The 18,991-nt window shown below is 43.2% G+C and overlaps 5 protein-coding genes and 1 long non-coding RNA gene across 16 annotated transcripts in view; 1 reads left to right on the top strand and 5 right to left on the bottom strand.

Moving 5' to 3' along the window:
• Nucleotides 1-109: 109 nt before the first annotated feature.
• On the bottom strand, nt 110-1,411 carry LOC6727836 (putative SERF-like protein). Its single transcript, XM_016176595.1, has 3 exons — nt 1,102-1,411; nt 663-768; nt 110-591 (listed from the first exon to the last, which is right to left on the bottom strand). The coding sequence occupies exons 1-3, from the start codon at nt 1,106-1,108 to the stop codon at nt 522-524; spliced, it is 183 nt and encodes a 60-aa protein (XP_016034422.1). The 5' UTR covers nt 1,109-1,411; the 3' UTR covers nt 110-521.
• LOC6727835 lies at nt 1,124-2,105 on the bottom strand. 2 transcript variants are annotated; one of them, XM_016176593.3, is made up of 4 exons: nt 1,863-2,105; nt 1,668-1,803; nt 1,462-1,610; nt 1,124-1,358 (listed from the first exon to the last, which is right to left on the bottom strand). In XM_016176593.3, exons 1-3 carry the CDS (start codon nt 2,076-2,078, stop codon nt 1,591-1,593), a joined length of 372 nt encoding a protein of 123 aa, XP_016034420.1. In that variant the 5' UTR covers nt 2,079-2,105; the 3' UTR covers nt 1,124-1,358; nt 1,462-1,590. The 2 variants fall into 2 exon arrangements, with proteins under 2 accessions (XP_016034420.1, XP_016034421.1); XM_016176594.3 differs by lacking the exon at nt 1,124-1,358 and having other exon boundaries at nt 1,542-1,803; nt 1,863-2,103.
• LOC123327298 lies at nt 1,799-17,980 on the top strand. Its single transcript, XR_006541945.1, has 3 exons — nt 1,799-2,101; nt 6,093-6,096; nt 17,970-17,980. It is a non-coding gene; the product is annotated as an uncharacterized LOC123327298 (long non-coding RNA).
• LOC6727834 (mucin-5AC) lies at nt 2,291-10,236 on the bottom strand. 4 transcript variants are annotated; one of them, XM_039294931.2, is made up of 5 exons: nt 9,745-10,236; nt 7,406-7,569; nt 4,180-4,444; nt 4,001-4,122; nt 2,291-3,927 (listed from the first exon to the last, which is right to left on the bottom strand). In XM_039294931.2, exons 2-5 carry the CDS (start codon nt 7,490-7,492, stop codon nt 2,476-2,478), a joined length of 1,926 nt encoding a protein of 641 aa, XP_039150865.1. In that variant the 5' UTR covers nt 7,493-7,569; nt 9,745-10,236; the 3' UTR covers nt 2,291-2,475. The 4 variants fall into 4 exon arrangements, with proteins under 4 accessions (XP_039150865.1, XP_039150868.1, XP_039150866.1 ...); XM_039294934.2 differs by having other exon boundaries at nt 2,291-3,924; XM_039294932.2 differs by having other exon boundaries at nt 7,406-7,563.
• On the bottom strand, nt 11,254-12,397 carry LOC6727833. Its single transcript, XM_016176591.3, has 3 exons — nt 11,890-12,397; nt 11,704-11,831; nt 11,254-11,572 (listed from the first exon to the last, which is right to left on the bottom strand). Exons 1-3 carry the CDS (start codon nt 12,216-12,218, stop codon nt 11,382-11,384), a joined length of 648 nt encoding a protein of 215 aa, XP_016034418.1. The 5' UTR covers nt 12,219-12,397; the 3' UTR covers nt 11,254-11,381.
• LOC6727832 (single-minded homolog 1) overlaps nt 16,302-18,991 on the bottom strand; it is a 30,218-nt gene continuing 27,528 nt past the window's right edge. For 5 of the 7 annotated variants that reach the window (XM_039294899.2, XM_016176590.3, XM_039294902.2 and 2 more), the window contains exons 8-9: nt 18,226-18,945; nt 16,302-17,934 (exon numbers count right to left, since the gene is read on the bottom strand). In XM_039294899.2, coding sequence (XP_039150833.1) covers nt 17,398-17,934; nt 18,226-18,945 — 1,257 coding nt within the window. In that variant the 3' untranslated portion in view covers nt 16,302-17,397. Of the gene's footprint in view, nt 18,946-18,991 lie in introns of all 7 variants that reach the window. The other 2 variants (XM_039294904.2, XM_039294905.2) reach the window with 2 other exon arrangements.

The raw sequence follows: 18,991 nt of genomic DNA, 5'->3' as shown, positions 1-18,991 counted from the left end.
ATTTGCTAGAAAAGGGATTCATTAGTTAATGTTAATTTTCGTTAGCAATCGACCGTTATCGAGTGGCATAATCTATATACATATTTTCGTCAAACACAATAACACATAATTGAGTCTTTCTGGCGGCTGCATATTATGTTTTATTTGAAAATTTATATATATACATTACAGTAAATAATTTAGTCAGGTAGGTGGAGAAATAAAATGTAAGATTACTTAATTATCGTACAGCAGCACTGCAAACGAAAATGAACGAAAACCGGAACAGAAACGAAGTCCTTGGGTGGCACTTGCTATTGCTATTGCTATGTCGCCTGCTGTACAGCCCGGTAATATCTATCCGCAGTTGTATACAATTCTCGTGAATTATGTATGTTGCTTCATGTACATCCTAACCACATGGTCAACTATCCTAGGTCCTTGGGCGAATCGGGGTCTTGGCTGACGAACGACTGACTATAAGCCTAACCTGTCCGGAAATGCATCCGGTTGTCCAGATCTCTATCAAGCCAGTGGGTTGACTATTTGCTTGTGCCCGCCGCAGCGGCCTCTTCCTTCTTTTTCTGCTTCTCCCGCATTAACTCAGCGTCCCTACGTTATGGGATGGTATATTAATAATATTATATCTTATACATTATCCATTGCAAATGTAAATCACTCACCTGGCCTTCCTCTGCTCCACGGTGAGGTTATCGGTTCGCTTTCCCTTGGTCAAATCCGCCTGCTTCTTCTGGTTCTTCTGGCGGGCCAGGTCTCGTTGGTTGCCGCCTATTAAGTTGGTGATATTATAATTGGTTAATACGTGGCAGCTGGTTAGTGGCGCGTGCTAAATGTGATCTACATAATCTATGAGAGGTTAGAGGCGCTCACATGTCCTCCTCCATCGATTTTTGCATACTCTATATGCGAAAACCCAGGATTACTTTCGGGTCGAAATACTAATTCTCTTATCATATACTAGAGATTACGAATTTGCATGACACTGGAGGTAATCCTAGTTCATTTGTTATTTAGACAAATAGTTATATGTATGTGGATCTATATGCACATTTTATACATTGTGCAGTATTAACAAAATGGCTTCATGATGCCCCTACTTACGTGTCATTTTTAAGGCTCCTTCTTGGTTCTCGACTGAAAATAGCTACAATTTGGATACAATTCTACTTTTGGGAGTAGTAAATTTAAGTTGTTCCAGCGTTGTATTAAATATTCCTGCTGCTTTTCAAGCAGTCGAAGTTGATTTGTTTTTATTGAACGATGTGTCAAACGTTGAATGACACTAACGCGTTAGATGCGCACAGGCACTAACGCGTGGTAATCGATGGGCAGCACTGGTGTGCTCAAAATGAGCAGAACTGGTATATTTGCCGGGATTTCGGTTGATATTTAAAATATAATTTCATTGAAAGTAGATTTAAGCTAATGTGATCTGATTTGTACAATTTTGTGCATGCTTACCATGACAAATTTTAAATGAATATAATATCCCACCGTCCGAGATCGACAATTTTCACCAAATGTATAAATATATTTAAATATTTATTTAATTTGAAATTTATTACACTACAGTAGTAATCCAGGCAGCCATTAAATACTGTACATAGAATCTAATATAAACACATCTTATTGATTTTAAATCAGGCTATCATCCACTGCCAACTGACCTCGTTTGTTATTGTTAGTGACAGCATATCGTTCCTCGAGATCTTCGAAAATGGACCTGCTGCTCATGTCATCGTACTCCTTTCTTACAACCCATATTTCCAACGTGCTCAGCAGCACAAACTTTGTGTGGGCGCTCTTAAAATAATGAATTGTGCAGATTTAAACACCATATTTATTAAGAGTATGCCGATTACCTCCTTGGGGTGATTTCCAGACCAAAGACCTATAGCATTCAGATATGATTTAATCAGCATTCGCCAAACCCAGTACATGTGCATGTCGCCAAGTTTCGGTATTGGTGGCACCGTAACTTGACTAACTAATTTTGCATCTGCGCAGTCCCCCATAATACTGTACTTTACTGATCTGAATAAATTTTGAAAAAACCGAAAAATGGATCTAAAAACCATAAAGACAGAAATATCATTACGTTGTGACTGCCAAAATTTCGAGCTCTAAAGTTTCAGTGGTGTCTAAATTTTAACAATTGTGAAAAATTAGTTATCAAGAGTTAATTACCATTTTTTTTAGGTTACCCCTTGAAATCTCTTAGCTAAACTAATAAAAGTTATTCTTTGCATATAAAATTACACATATGACCCACCACAAGCGAAATAATTCATTCACAAACATATTTGTGTAGTTTAATAATTAATCTGCGGATATACAATAACATTAACACTTAAATGCGTGGATGCTTCACTCCGGTACTTCTCAGCGGAGGCTAATACTAGGGCTAGTAGCAGATGCGGATGCGGATAATGGGCGATGGGACGGACGGAGACGGGAATGGATATGGGAGTAGGACTATCTGCGCAGGCAGGGCTCGCAGGTGCCCGGCAGGACGAACGAAGGATGGCACTCCGGGCACTTGGGGTTCTCTCCGAACCACTTGGCGCGCTGCTCGGGGATCTTCAGCTGGAACGAGTTGTACAGATCGCCGCTGCTGGATCCGGAGCCCCCAGCCGCTGCTCCTGCACCAGGACCATAGCCCGTGCGCCCAATGGTTTCCAGCGGAAAGGCGTACTCCGGAATGAGCAGTTGCTTGCGCAGATGGCTTATATCCGTAGAGCTGGCCACCACATCGGATCGCCTCTGTGCCGGTTCCGGCTGCAGTTTCTCCTCCTCTTTGGGCTTAATGGATCTCGAGATGGCCAACCGGTGGCTGGTACTCGACTGTTGGAGCGGCGAGGTTATCTGGACTGGCTTCTTTTGATGGCTTCCAATATCGTTCAGACGGGCGTTGAATACATCCTGCTTGCTGGTGACCCCGTAGTCTCCAGTGGTCTCGGGATATTCACGTCCATCCACACCAATGGGTGGGTCTAATTTGGGAGGCTCAAGACCGTTCGAGGGCACCTTCCATTCGTAGTAAATAGGGGGTCCCTGGGTGGTAGCTATATCGTGGGGCACAAAGTCCACGAACGGCGGCAGTAAATCGTTGAAGGGCAACTGTGCCGGGCGCGATGGCGGTGCTGCAGTGCTGGTGGGCGTGGCCAGGCGGAAGCTCTGAGCCGGAGCTGGAGTCCGATTATCGCTACGTGGCGGTACGCCAACCGTCGTAACCGTAGTAGGGTGTGTGGCTGAGGAGAAGGGTACACCGGCCAAGGTCGTTGGTCTACTCAGTGGGCGTGGAGTTGTGGTGCTGACCTCCTTGCGACTTGGAACAGGACTGAAGGGAGCCGCCGTTGATGTGCGCAGTGTGGTGGAGACTGCCGCGTTCTGGGTCTGGGACTCTTCTAGATTGTATATGGGGTACACGTAGGGTGGCTCGTAGATCTTGGACGGCGGCTTGATGAACTTGGTCAGCTTGGTGCTAGACTGTTTCGTTTCACGAACCGGCGACTCCGCCGAGTTGAAATCTGCCGAGGTGTTGTACCGTGTGCTGTGGCTGGTGCCCAAGTCATCCATATCATGATCCTGGAAACTTGGCCGCCTGTTGTGCAAGGCCTCCGTTCGCCTGACGGTTACCGGAGGTCTTCGAGTGGTTGTCGTTGTGGTGGTGGCACGAGTTGTGGTTGTTGGTCGGGTGGTGGTGGTCGCTCGAGTGGTTGTGGTGGTGCTAGTGATAACGGGTATCCTGGGCTTGGCTGGTTGGGCACTGGGCAGCTCGATTTGCGGTTCATAGGCCGGTGGAAGGATCGTCCGGCTGGGTGGTGGAATGCGCCAACGCGTCTGCGATATCTGGGGATCCAATTTACCCGCACCGGCTCCTTTGACGGACTCATCACGTATCTGATTCTGGTTGGAAGTGAACTGCTGCAAGAACACGCCAGTATAAATATCAAAAATCATAATCATTTCCAACTACACTTAAGTATAAAACCATCACCTTATATTGGCTTCTGAAGGACTCGCCGGAATAGTCGGGCGCATAAGGACGATCCAGAAGATCGGGTCTTGGAGTGCGCAAGCTGTTTTCCTCGTCGTTTACGAAGGGCTTGTCCCGCTGACCTGTGAAATAGATTTTGAGGTCAAGTCTAATATGATTCCTTAGGATATAATACAAACCAATTAGGAGATTGGCAGCATAGTTGCTCTCCGCCTTGGAGCAGTTCACCATGTACCAGTGATCGCAGATTAGCATTCGCTGCTGGAAAAGTGTCGTGTTTGGGCACGTGTAGCTGAACTGGCGACCCAGGCCATCGCACATGTGGTACACCTGGCAGCCCGTCTCCACATCCGCATAATATCCGGCTGGACGTCCGGCGCAGGAGAAGGATGTCTTCTGCATCAGCAGCGAGGAAGGATTTGTTTTGGGGATGGCATTTTGAGCCTGCAGGGAATTATAGTAATCATAAATATTTCAATTAGATAATATTTTACTTAATTACTACAAAATTTAATTAATTTCTTAATTTCGCATGTGTTTATAAATACTAAGAATGGAACATAGGGGTTTAATCTTAAGCAAAACATTCTGGTCAGTATGCCTCAACAGAAACTTCCATTGTCAGCGAGTTATTTTGGATTTCTATTTGGGTTGTCCAGTAGACCTTACACAACCTTTTTTGTTGAGAGATCCATGATTTCATAGATTGTTCGGAATGCTGGGAAAATATTTTTCACGGACTGGGCGGAAGCTTCTGCACATGTACATAGGTGTAGATCCAGTGGCAGATTTCGATAAGTCATTGGGCTATAATTTGCTACTGTCGACGTGAAATTTTTTCATTATAATTAGACACATCAGAGGGAAACAACAACAATTTCCACAAAAACCGACTAAAAATAAAGTTGACATTTCACACAGCAGCACAGGTCGACTGATGCAAGAAGCCGTGGCACCATGTGCCAAGTTATGACATCGCGTCAATTCATCACTTTGGGCCCAAGTCAGGGCAGCATCCGAATCCAACCTGCGGCCTGGGACCCCAACTCCCAGCCTGAAGCCCAAAATGTACACCTTATGCTTACAGCACTCACATTCCCATTCATATTCACACATGCTGGGCACGAGTACTCGTTGATATCGATCTTTGTGTCATTTATTTGGCTACTCCGAAAGTCTTGGGACTGCGAAAGCCTCCATCAAAAGTGGCCGATTACAGATTATACTCGGAAGCCTTCTTATCTCCCAATTATATCTCATAGATGCGAGTTCCTTTCACTCTGTCAAAGTTTAGTAACTTATGTTTAAATATGAATTAAACTTAAGAATGTTTGTTTATAGTACATAATTATTTAATTAAGCAAGCAACCATTATATCTAATTAACAAAGCTATTGGCAATAAGATTTAAGGCCTCTTCATTTAATTTTCGTTACTCGTAATAGGCTATAAAAAAGGTTTAGGTAATCGGGTCTTTTAAATACACATACGAAGATCGGTAATTGTATTGTCCCTAAATCAATTTAAGTAGTTGGGTTTGAATGGGTTACCTATAAGGTGAGATGGTCCCCTCATACTAGAAGCTCTTTAAACCCAATTGATATTTCCCTTAGATGGAAAGCTCAATAGCTCCACAAAGTGCAGGAGTTGAGGGGAACTATCTGGAGGGTAATCATTCCTAATACGACAGGGAATCACTTAAGGAAACCAGATTGTGCAATCCCCTAGACAGGCACAAGGCACAATCCAAGGCCCAGTCAAGATTTCCATTTCACGAGACGGAGCTGTTTGTGTTTCTCATTTCGGGCGATTTGCCATAATTTGAAACGCTCTTCAATTTCATTTCAGGCATATTTACGGGCCGCACTAAAACACACATTCTGCGCCCAGTTGCCCACTCGTCCGTTACATAACAGCCACAACTTCATCCTCGACTTGGGTTTCGTTTTAATTTCTTGTATGCAAATGGCGAAAACAATCAACACACTATTCTCCCTCAGTTTTTGTTTTTGGTTTTTTGTAGTTTGGCTGGCAGTGTGTGTTCCATTTCTGCAAAAGTGTCAGACGAGTTGGAAAAAAGGTCACTTGGTCAGCGGAGTCTTTTGTCTTTGATATACACTCGCATTTGTCTCGAGACCTTTGCTTCTCTGAATCATGTGTATCTTTGCCGGCCTGTGTGTGAATTGTGGATTGGATGCACTCGTACACACATAGAATAAATTAAAAATGAAACAAAGCGTAAAGAGCGCAAAATTACAACATTTTCCGCCGTTGCTCAAAGAAGTGACTTGGGAAGCTCGGAAGATTCGGTGGCAAGCACAACGAACATTTGTCGGTAGTGCCTCCACAGGGGATTTTGTGTGGCAGAATGAAAGCCCTCAAATTAAAATCTGGTAAGCGTTAACTTCTGAAGAATAATATTATTACTCCCCAGAATGACAGTGTCAAAGATAAAAAATTAAACAAATTAATTGACAGTATTTTATGGTAATTTGTACAATGTATTCCATGGCTACGGCGCCCCATTGCTTCGCACTTTTCAAGTCGTGTAATTAATTTGTCATTAATCTATTCTATAGGATTTACACATTGTAATCAGATTAACAAGTTAATATACATAAATTTGTATACCTTGATTTAAGATTGTAGTCATTTCTTTAGATTAATTTCAAATGTTTGTTGGGGTACATTTTCTATTTAATTTATGAATAAGAGTTCTTGTTAAAATAGATTTATGTAAGCTCATCAACGAATCGGTCAAAATATTTTAATTAAAACTGGTAACTTGCTTTCTTGACTTGCCTTTTAATTTGCAATTTATTAAGATACGATCGAATACTTTGTACTTGTCTTCACATTGTATACAAAAATGTAGTATTTATTGAAAAAACGTAATTAGAATTTGACTTAAGAAACTCCAAGTTGGGTTGGTATTCAATATTTAGAAATTTGTAAAAGTTTTCGATGGGCAGGCAATAGTAATGGAAAGAATTTCCCAACCACTTTTGATTTACACAACTGAAACTCAATTGAAGGGTCACGCCATGAATGATAATGATAGTCACAGTCTTAACGGATTAACATTTCTGTGGATGGTTTTATTGTTGAGGGGCAGGTGAGAATTATTGTATATTAAATTTCGCTAAATACACTTCAGGCGAGCTTCATTAGCATTGATTGTACGATATGTTTACGATATTTTAGCTATTAATTATTGCAATCTTCGGAAGGAAGATAATAAGCACCTTCCACGCTGAACAAATACGGCGTTTAAATATTTATACAATTCCGCGATTTGCATTTCAATGCTCTCTCACGTGCGCATCGCATTCGCCAACGGAATCTCCGCTGGCATATCTTTCGAATTCCCCGATTGAGCCCGGCTAAGGGTATAAGTCGGACTTACCTCACTGGCCAAAAATAAAGCTGAGCAGAACAAAGCCAGGGTCAAAAGTCGCCATGGCGTTGGGATAATTTGCGTTTGTGCCAACATTTCGCCGATTGTTCTCTGTGGCTCCGGGGATTGTTGGAAGGGGAGGGATCTCACGATGGAGGGCTAAAAAACTGAAACTGAAAGTTATTAATATGTTATTGAATGGTCGCTGGTCACAATTGATGGGAAAGTGCAGGCAGGGCATATAAGTTGGCGCTAATTGCCTTACACAATAGCGGCTCGCATCTTAATACCCATTCCTTTCCACCCATAGCCATATACATATAATAGTAATGCGTCTTTTGTTGCCAATCTTTGCGTAACCGGGCTCTGTTTACTTTAGTAATAACTTTCCCAAAAATATCTCCTCATAGGTAATCACCTATGGGTGATAACAATGTATCTGCTGGTCGGTTTATTTTTTTTGTCACTACGAAGAGACCATTTGAAAATTTTCTTCGCCTTCAAGCTGTTTGTTCGATTCAACGCTTTCGTAATGAATTGTATGTGTAATTTAAAAAACATTAACTTCTGCAGTTGGTGCCGCTTTATTGACTGACAGAATTTGCAACGCTGTCGCTGGCTCTTCCCCCGTTTCTGCCTCGACCTCCACCTACAATTCAATTGTGCGACCTTGCCACTTGCCACTCCGCTCCTCGCCAAAAAAAAAGAAATACAACAACATGTAGTCACACCGATAAAACTGTCAATCGCAGTCGCAAACAAAGCTCCAAAATGGAAACTGCACTTTATGACCGTTTATAGTAACCAAATTGGTCGAAATTGACTTGTCCGGCAAAGGCTCTTAACTTTATGAATATCCGCTTGGGTCAAGAACGTCTTCCGTAGGTTTATAATGCTGTTCCAAGTATGGTGAACAAGTTTTATGCCTAGAACTAATTTGAGTCTCACTTCGAGACTCGTCTTGCGGTGTAGACACATCTAAAGTTTCCCAAGTCTTTGATTTAATGTTGTTGATATTTATTATCTGCGTCATCACTTGTTTTTGACACAAGTGCAACATAAGAAATACTGATAATGATCAAGTAGAAGCTATCAGATTGCTGGAAAAAGACTCTGAGGAGGAAATTTGTTATAAAAAGAATTGGATTTTTATGTTGCGCTAATGCGGTCTAACGATCAAAACATTAGGCAATAAACTTTACTACACATTTTTATGACTTCTTTTTGTTTCACTTTGCATGCACCCACACTGTTTACGTAAAAAATTTGGTTTTAATTAAAAATCCACTTAGCTGATTAGAGGAAAGTTTGCATAAATGACTTCTCCATGTTTACTTTTTATTTTTATTTAAAACCAAAACAAAAGGAATTGTATAGTTTGTTAGTTAACGACAAAAATATATCGATTTCGAAATAAAATAATAATGGGCAATATATCTCGCGATTTAAATGCATAAAATGAACGTCTGACAATAAATAAGGTATTAACATTAATACATTCGCTCCGCCATTTAAACTAACTTTTAAGTGTACTTTTGCAATTAAGTTTACGGGTAATTGAAATGTTTTTTTTAGAGGCATAGCCATAATTTGCCCATAACAGGCGTCGTATAATTTATTAGGTTAGCGGGTCTGAGGAACATCATATCGCTGAGCTGCAAAGTTCAATTGCCCAATAAAATCTCATACTTTTCAGCTAACGAGATCATCTGGCTCAATGCTAACCGCAACATTTGTGGCAAGTTGTGGCCAGCAGCCATTCGAGCCAAGTGCGTGTGGTAGCAGCAGCAGCAGCAGTGGCAGCAGGAAAATGGCTAAAAACCAAAAGCGAACAATACTGAACTGGCATCTAGTTTGGCGGTTTTTCCCTGTCTTGACCTTTTTGACAACGGAAAATATTTACCGCTTTATCCTCCTCGGGTTGAACTCGTGATGCTGGTTGCAGTTTTATTTCTTGGTTGCTTTTTTCGCGGTTTTTTTCATCAATTTTTTTTAAGTTGCCTTGTGGCCAGTAAGGCGAAGCCTATTTGACATTTTTGCCAGCCATTTCCATTGAAAGAGCATTGCGAATCTAACTCGAAGATGCTCAAACGGCAAATAATAGCCGAGATGCAGCAACAATTATGCCAATTAGTTGGCATTACAGGTTGATTACGATTACGGCAGGGCCAGACTCAAGATATTTCGCCCAGCCATAGTTGGCATTTTTCTAATTGTTTTCGATTGGACCCCCCGACTGGATGGAGAAGAGGAAGTTATTAAGATGCAAGCACAAGATCTTAGATGTTGGGCTCGAGATGCCGATGTCGAATCCGATGTCGACTCCAACCGATCGGCGGCGGGCTCACCTTCGCCCGCGTCTCCAGTTGACGGAGTATCTTAAATTGTACAAACTAATTGTCGCCGTAGGTGGTGTGCTAAAATATATTCCATATGGTCGCGGACCTCTTCACACATCCGATGCGAGTTGGTGATTCAGTGCGATGTGATCTTTGCAAAGATCAAATGTCAGCAGCACTCGGAGTGCATCAAGCTCAGATTGCTAATGCAATTGCATTGGCTTGGAAACAAAGTCAAGAGCAATCGCACACCGCCAGCAACCGAATTGGTTCGCATAAATTATTTGCTTTGATACTATATAGACATGCCATCAACACTTTAGCACATCATTTCACAGTCCTTTTCGAATGGAGCGCGCCTATAAAACGTATCCAAGTTTGTATCTTGTATCTGAGGGTTCGCAATTCGCCCGGTACAACACAACCGCTTCGTTCGAAGTCGCGTCTTGAACTGAAGACTCCGAGTGCACCCAGCTCGGTTTAAGATTCCCATTAGGCCGCCCGCTACAGACCAGGTCTCCGCTGGAGAAGCGCCAAGCGGAGCTTCGTCATCGGCGCACAGTGGGCGATCCAGACGCCCACATGCGTGAGAGAAAATTCTGTTCATTTGTAAAGAAATCTATGCAAATACTTTCAGATGCGGGCAAATAAGCTTGCCAAATGATGTAAGTTTGGAATTTAGCAGCGGTTTTTAGTTATTAAACCATATTAAATCATATTATTTATGAGGCTGTATAAGTTGGTTCGTTTGATGCCACTGTGCCAAATCTTCTCGGCCAGTTAACGAAGTTCAATCGGGTTTTTTGAGCCCCTCAGCCAGCGAAGCGTTTGCATTGCAGCTTCATTTTCGGTTTTTCAGTTTTTCAGCTTTTCAGCTAGATTCTCAGTTTCAATTTACCGTTAACAGCTACGTTTTCATTTTCATTGCACGTTATTAGCATTTGCAATGCCACCGTTTAGGGCAACCCTTCACCCACCGGTGTTTATTTGTCTAATTTATTGGAACGTTTACGTTAAAGCCACTTTGCCAGATGGGTGAGGGGGCAAAAGAAGTGGGCTAAATAGAGCAATCGAGTGGGGCTAAAAGAGATCTGCACCAGATTGGGCGCCAAATTGTGAAATCATTTTCCCCATCTCAGATTCGCTCGATTCGGCTGGCTTTTTTGGCGGCATCGTTGTCAGATTTCTGGCGGCTGGGTTTTGTAAGCGAAGATTTCCATTTTCCATTTTCATCTTCGTTTTTCAATTCAAGTCGTTTATTTACTCCTCAAAGCCCTTTTGTCGCGGAAAAGCCAGAAAAACAGACGAGGCGGTTTGGGGCACTGAGGTTTTCATCGCAGTCGTGTGTTGCCCCATTCAGTTGCTGGATTTCATTTTCGATGGGCGTTGGGTTTCACCCATCCATTCCCCCTTCTTTCCCCTTCACCTTTCCCACTTTAGCCATTTTCATTTTCGTGATGGAACTGAGAGGAAGCTAAAGTCGAGAGTGTCGGGAGTCAATCGATGGTTTATATTGTATTGTTTTTTTTCTTTTTTTTTTGCTTTAATATTTTCAAAAATAAAGAAAATAACACATACATAAAAACTTTTTGTAGCCTTTGTAACCTGGAATTTAGTGAGTTATCTCCTGGGTACCTGGGACTAGTCTAAGTGGATTTGGGGGTACTGGACCCATCCTGGATCTCCGGCTTTTGCTCCTGGTTCTGCATGTCCAGCGCATGCTGCTGGAAATCGGACAGGATGCGGCTCTCGGGGATGTCAGTCTCCACGCGGCTGCCCACAATGTCTATCTCGTTATCTTTTTTATCAAAAAATATGTCGATGATTATCCGAACGCCTTTGGGAGGAAATATTATTATTTAAAAAAAATAATCTCTAAGCCAAACGTGTAAAGAAATGCAAGTAGTATAAGTTATATATACATTTTCTGTATTGACTTTTATGTTAAATATTTTATAGTTTACCCACCTTGATTAGTGTGTCGAATTGTGGTTTTGCTTTGATAGGACCTTTCTACTGTATTCGGATCAGACGGAAGCTCACCATTGGGCGATTGGAAGACTACAGACTCCTTGGACACTCGAAGGACACTCTCACTGTAGTAAGATTGACTGATTAGTCGAGGCAGTATAAAAGGCGCACCTAAACTCTCACTTTTCTTTTTCCTTGTCCTCCGACATGGACATGTTGCAAAGGCTGCTACCGCCCTCTAGATCCGTTCTCTGGGCTTCCTCTGACATGGCGCCAAAGTAAAGGGACTTGGCCATCTCCAGTTCCTGGTTCTTTTGAGTGGCAAAGTTGTAAAGGTTGATCATGTCTCGCACCCGAATGGGCGTGTCCATCAGCTTGCGCTGTCCTGTCTGCGGTGTTTCCGGTGTCTGGATTTCGGATGAGGTCTGGAGCTCCTGGTCCGGATCGGTCTCCACATCCTTGTTGGAGATGTTACTACAGTCGTCCTCAGGGTTGATGGTGTTGGTGTCCATGGTGTTGGTGCTTGAAAGTTTCTAGCTCTCCCTAAACTAAAGTAATTACTACAACTGCCTCGAAAATTTCTAGTTGAGTTCAAGACTTCCGATTTTTCAGTTGTTCGAAAAGTTCTGATAACCTCCCGTGTATGTGGGAAAGTAGTAACTGACTCAAAATTCGTTTTAGACAATGTCAATTGAATATGACCTTTACCTCAAGGAGATCTTTTGATCGTGTGTTGTGTGTGTGTGTTTGTAATACATCATGTGGGTTCCTGCCTGCAATTCGTTAGCAATTACAGTAACGAAATGTAAATGTAATTCATCTTCGAGCTGCCGAAGACGAATCGATGGAGGGCGACCTTCAGTGCGGCATTCGAAACCCGAATTCGATCGATCGGATGATTGATCCCACAGAGGGGGCAGTGATTGAGGAAGGTTCGGTGATTAGTGAAATTTGAGCCACACGCTGAATGCCAATGGAATTGTCTTAGAGCGGATTTAATGCAAGCTTTTTTACTCATATTTTCCCCATTTTTTCGTGCACCAGTGTGTGAGTTATTAATATTTTGAAATTGGGTGAGCAATGACTTGCCGATGCCACAGAAGCAGCATTACCGTACCAGCAGTATCATCACTCGGTAGCTAGTCAGCGGACAGCTGGAGGTCCATTTGACACACCATCCCTACCAAAAAAAAAATATCCGATTTTAAGGTCAATCTTAGCGCCAACAACACTCGACCACAGCTGAAGACTCGCAATCAGCGCTGATGGCGCGAGCAAGGTTTGCGGCCAAAAAATGCAAAAGCTCTTATTTAAATTGTAAATAACGGGAGCCAAATCAAACCATTTTTTATGCTGACAAAACAAAAACAAGTCATTGATGAGTTTTATTGTCACGTGTAGTTATTAAAAGCATGTACTGCGCGGTATTTCTAATAATCATCATTCAGATGATGAGCTATAGTTAAATTAAAAACCATAATTATTTTTATTTATTTAAAATTAAGTATACTGGATCTACTTAAATTGAAATTCCAAAAGCTTTGTTCCTTCTTTCACTGAACTAAATTGAGTAATAAATCAACATGAATTAAAGTTCTCAAAACTATACTTTGCTCACAACTAAATTATTAACACAACAATTTTAATAACAACTAAAGTTTCGCAGCGCAGAGGTTTGCAAGACATTGTGACTAACGACGGCTTGATGAGATGATAATGCATTGTGGAGCCGCCAAAAATTAATTTGAAGTCGGTGTGGGAGTTCTGGGTACCCGTGATCGACATTCTTTGACTTTTAATTCTTACATATCACGAACTTGGAATTCGATTCTCAGCTGCCCTGCTCTGCTCGTTTGTGCAATTAGCCGCGATGTCAAAGGGGTTCACTCCAGTCATGGCAAAAAGAACAGTGAGAAGGTGTGGGACCCACAGCAGAATTTACACACCAAAATACGTATGTACATAGGTGTGTCATCATCATCATCTCGGGCTGTGATTCCATTGAAGGTCGGTGAGCCTCTATAGCGGCTACAAACATTTGTATCTGCCATTTATGCTCACTGAATCTCCTCTGCCGCTGTCTCTGTCTCTCTCTCTCTCTTTCTGTCTCTGTTTGACTTAAAAACCCCCTGCTTTCCACCCACTCGGGGACTACACATGTTTAATTGCCAAATTGGTGCAATTCCACATAATTCATGCCAATAGTCGGAGTCGTTACTCAGGCAGTTCTCCTCTCGTAGAGCTGATTATTTGACAAGGTCCCCGGTTTTTGGTTCCAGTGAAGAGCTTTACGACTGAGCAAATAAAGGCAGCCCGTGGGGGCAGATTCACACGTTTATTAAAAGTTTGTTCGTCGTGCTGCGAATTGAAATCGAAAGTGAAGCAGCTTAGCGCACATAATTGATAACGGGCGAGTCATATGGAAATTATTGCGTATACGCACAAGTTCAACGTGCAAAGTGCTAAGAGGAAAGGTAAACATCTGTGCCGCAAACGACCAAAGAAGTAACTCGAATGATAGCCGCATCCGGTGGTCACAAGCAAAGTGGAAAACTCGTCGACTAGCTGCTAGTTGCTACAAATTTGTCAAACCAACAATGCAGCAAGGCCAGCGGAGTTCGCAGAGTCTACTGAGCGATGATGATCACGTTCGCGTCCGGCGTGCGGTCAGCTCTGCCATATCATTGACCTTAAGTGACGAGTATCAAGAGCAATGAATAAGCCAAGATTATCACCTTTGGCAGCATTTTATTGCACTTACACAGGCAGCCGCCAAATCGGATTTGAAGTTCAATTGCAGGCATTTCTGATGCTCGATGGTCCAGCTTCCTCGACTCCACTCTCCAATTCGATCTCCATCTCGATCTGCGACGGACCTACCAAGACGCCCATGGCACAATGTACAGCACGACAATTAAAGGTCATGCTCCAAAGCCAGCAGTGCAAGCAGCATCGGCAGCACAAAGATGGAACAAAAGGAGAAAAAATTAAAAAAACGTTAAGTAAATCAAAGTAAACAAACGGCGCACTTTGTTAATTGTTGAATTTATTTCTATTTCGGTTCGAGTTTCTTTTTCTGCTGTGGCTGCAATCTATTAGAGAATGATCTCAAAAGATGCGTCAATCGAAAGACTCAAGACACGAACTGGCCACCAAACAATAAAATGACCGTAACGACCATAGTTAACAAGCAGTATATTTGAATAGTCATATACCCAAACTGGGGGGTTGGGGGGACTTGGGTCGGCTATTTTTGAAGTCATATTGACACTTTGGGCGCCTCTTCAAATTTCCCAAGCAGAGCATGAGCATCGGCAATTTGTTGGCCAACTGCCATTCACTTGCTGCCTCGACTTCTGTGAGGGCAGGGGTTGTTCTGAAATGCCAAAAAGGTAGCATACACATCCATTGTTTCCCATTGCGGCTGGTAAACTACATAAGCGCGACCTTCACTTGGCAATGGCGGAGGAGCAGCTCCTAGCCTCAGGTTGCCCGGAGGGCACACAAGAAATACAAGTCAAGTGCTCGGCAGCCTCTTCAACAATGAAGCCATCAGATCGACAAATATCTTCAATGTGAATTTGGTTCAACGGTTCAATTGTATCGCACATAGGAACTGGTGTGAGTGATTAATTGGTTTGCTTTCGAGGCCCAAAACACACACTGGATATGTTTGGTCTTGGGATAATGCGAATGAGTATGGCTGCAGAATAATTCATTTAATATCGAGCGTAAACAACGCAGCCCACATCGGATTGCTTGGTATTCAAGTCGAGTTTGGGGCGCTCCCGCTTCGCCGGATGATAATGCTTTTGTACTTCTTATTTAGTCTTTAAATCTGCGCCCAGCATCTGTTGAATGCTTTCCATTATCCATATTGCCAGGAAAATATGATTGTTAGGTGTCAATCATAACTTTTGTGTGTCGCGTGTGTGTGCCACGTTGTCGTCGTCAATTATAAAAGGCAGTAAAGCCTCCAATTAAGTTTGGAGATGGTAATGGCTTGCGGTTGAATGGCAATTGCTCCATGGAAAATGGTGATTTACTATTGTTGCGCCTTGGAAAACCAAGTGCTTACAGATCGGGTTGACGTCAGACTACTACTACTACTACTATCTACTAAACGGATTATATTGTATGAGGCCCTATTTTACGTAACCGATTACCAATTATTGAGAGCTTTATAGTATTAGTCATCAATTCCTGATTGCAGTCATTTTCACTTGACTCGAAAACCCGCTACGCATTTTCTCTTGCTTTATATGTATAATGCTTTATTTATATAATTTCCGTTTTTTTAAATGCAAATAACAGAATTAACACTAGAAGTTACTTTTATGTAAAACAAATGCTGCAACAGGAATTAATATAAAATTCAAATTTTTAGTATTTTATAGACTTCGATTCCAACGTTATTTCTGTTACCAGACTTTCGTGGCATATTTTTGGGGCTACTTCATAGATGCCATATTTGTGGCATACTCATGGGCAAAATGGGCAAAAGAATCGGTTGTACCTTTAAGGTACCAAAAAATTGCTACGAGCTGCATGACAACTGGTTTCGATCAAGGATGTTGAATTAAAAGACCATTTAGTAATTCGATTATTTTCTAGATTTATTTCGATCTGATTGTTTTGGATAGGCGCGCTTTACGTGCACTCGGGATTCTTTTATAAATTTATAATTGAGATTTTATTAAATGTTTCGTTTATTAGCTGACAGATTATCTACAATTTAAATATATATTTTTTCCAATACATAATCAATCATCAATGCTTAAGCTGTAATGTTGGATAGCTCATACATTGCTGGTTACCAATAGTCGGTAGTACAGACTACCTACAGTAATGCCTGCCGAATTGCAAAATATTTATACCATCAAAGGGTATCTCATGATATTTTTTTAGTTTATAAGTAAATGTTTTTATGCGGGCGACTAGAAATTTCAAGAAAACTTTAAACATACAATACAATATATGTATGCGGGTATATCCGCTTACGGATTAATTTAGTTACTTGCTAAACGATAGGAATCATGAAAATTACTTTATCTTGCATTACTCGTTACGTCTAAAGTTCAATTAAATATGGATACAAGCATCTGTTATTCACTTAAATGCTACTTAAGCACTCTTAATCGCAACGTTTAGGCATTTATTTCTCACTCCGATCACGAGTGTAACTAAAATGTAACTAAAGTTTGGCGCTACAAACCGAAGCCAATTGGATGGATCGTATTATGCTAAAACGATAAGTATAAGTTAGAGAAATCTTTGGTTGTAACTACAACTGAAATTGAATGTCGATGCTAACCGCCATCTACCCATGATTGCTTGGGATCAACGGGGATCGGCTTCGTAACTTTGTGCTGATTAAGGTTGCAGTACCCATACCCGATTCCCTGGAAGATTGGATACGGCTATTACGGCTGTTTTGGATTTGTTGATGGGCAAACCTAGTTTCACATACAATACAATGTATCTATAAATTATCACAGTAAAATAAATAGAAATTATTTCTGCTGCGGCTGCTGCAGTTTTCTGAGAATCAACCAAGGAGTGGGTGGACGAATGGCGTGCGCTGGCTATATCCATTCGTTGCTGGTTCAGATTATGGAAGATACGATAGTCATAGTCCACATTTTGGCAAAACTGTTGAACGGTTCCCTTCTCCGCCTCCTCTCTGCGCATTCACTGGTTCAGTAGCGTGTTGGTCACCTCGGAGAAGGAGAGCAGCGGACTGCCGTCGGCATATGCGCCTCCGGCCGTGGGCGGGGCATAAGCCAGCGCGGTGTGCGCCGTAATGTTCGCCGGATAGAGCAGCTGATGATGCGGATGATGCTGCGAGTGGTGATGTTGCTGCTGGTAAATTGCATGTTGCTGCTGTTGCAGCGACTGCTGCTGCTGCAGGTGTTGCAGGGACTGTTGCTGCTTGGATGACTTGCGGCCAATGCTGCTGACGCCTCCACCCACCTCCTCGGCGCAAATCACCAGAGGAGCAGACACAATGGCCAATTGCTGGTATGGAATATCCGATGGTCCTCCTGCTGAAGCCGATCCATTCAGCAGGCTGCTGACCGCCGGCAAGGTCGTGGGCGAGCGGGACAATGCGACTGGCGGCGGCGGTGATCCTGATCCAACTCCCACCAGCTGATGGTGCAGCGGGTAGCCAGCGAGCGTTTGCTGCTGCTGCTGCGACTGTTGCTGATGATGGGTGGTGAGAATGATCTAGGGAGGATCGTTATGGTTAGTAGTCAGGCGAGAGAGCACACTTGGGTGCACTGAAGTGGGTTTCTATTGGTTTCAGAAGAAGGTGAGTGGTTGTGGGTGAGTACAGATAGTGCGGGTGCTTCATTACTGGTGCAATCTATTCGTCTTCTAGCGGTGGCCGTGGTGCAGGTGATGCGACTGGGCCGGAACATGGCCACCGCCGCCAGCCGACGGATGGTGTGGGTGCGGATGCGGATGATGGTACGTGAAGTACTGCGAGTACTGCGTGTAGGAGGCGGGCGTCCATACCTCGCTGCTGTGCTGATGCGCCGTCTCATGGTGATGGTGATGATGGTGGTGATGATGCGAGTGCGGATGCGGGTGGGCGTGATGGTGTTGTTGCTGCTGCTGCTGCTGTTGTTGGTGGCAACTGGATGGGTGCACCGCCTGCTGATCTGTGCCCGTGCTAGTGAGTGAGCTGCTGGGAGCGCTAACATTGGAACCAACTCCTCGCTGCGATTGCTGGAGCTGCTGCTGTTGCTGCTGCTGCGGAGAGGTTGTGTGCGAAGAGGCGGAGTATAGGCCGGAGTCATCATGCTGCATCTGGTAGCTCTCCGGCGTACTGGCACTTCCCGACTTGCCCGGCAGCTCCTTTGTTCCGTTCCACTTGGCAGCCGTTGCAGGTTCAAGATCGTTGTTGTTATTATTGGCGCTTGCGTAGCCCAATCCGTTGGCCAGAGGAGTGGATCGCTGTGGTGAGGCAGGGTTTCCGGCTCCACTTCGTCCGCCATGAAGACTATTTAGCGGTACCCCACTCGAGTGCGTGGTGCCCCACATCAGCACCGTTTGACGCTCGTAGGGATCTTGTCCCGCTGCTGCTGCCGCCGTTGTTCCGGCCAACTCAACTTTGGGCGTAACGCTTCCGACTCCGTTGGGCGTGGCTCCGCCCACAGGTGATGGCCCGTCCGAGGAGCAAGATATCACCTCCATCACCTGGGGTGAAGATTTCGGCGTCTTTAGAGGAATTTGCTGTAAGAGGAAGTCGAATTAGTCAATGGTTGCAGCTTTGTCCTCC

This window comes from Drosophila simulans, chromosome 3R, assembly GCF_016746395.2.
Source record: "Drosophila simulans strain w501 chromosome 3R, Prin_Dsim_3.1, whole genome shotgun sequence".
NCBI lineage: Eukaryota > Metazoa > Arthropoda > Insecta > Diptera > Drosophilidae > Drosophila > Drosophila simulans.
The sequence above is the reverse complement of the archived record's forward strand: the minus strand, read 5'-3'. Positions and strand labels throughout refer to the sequence as shown.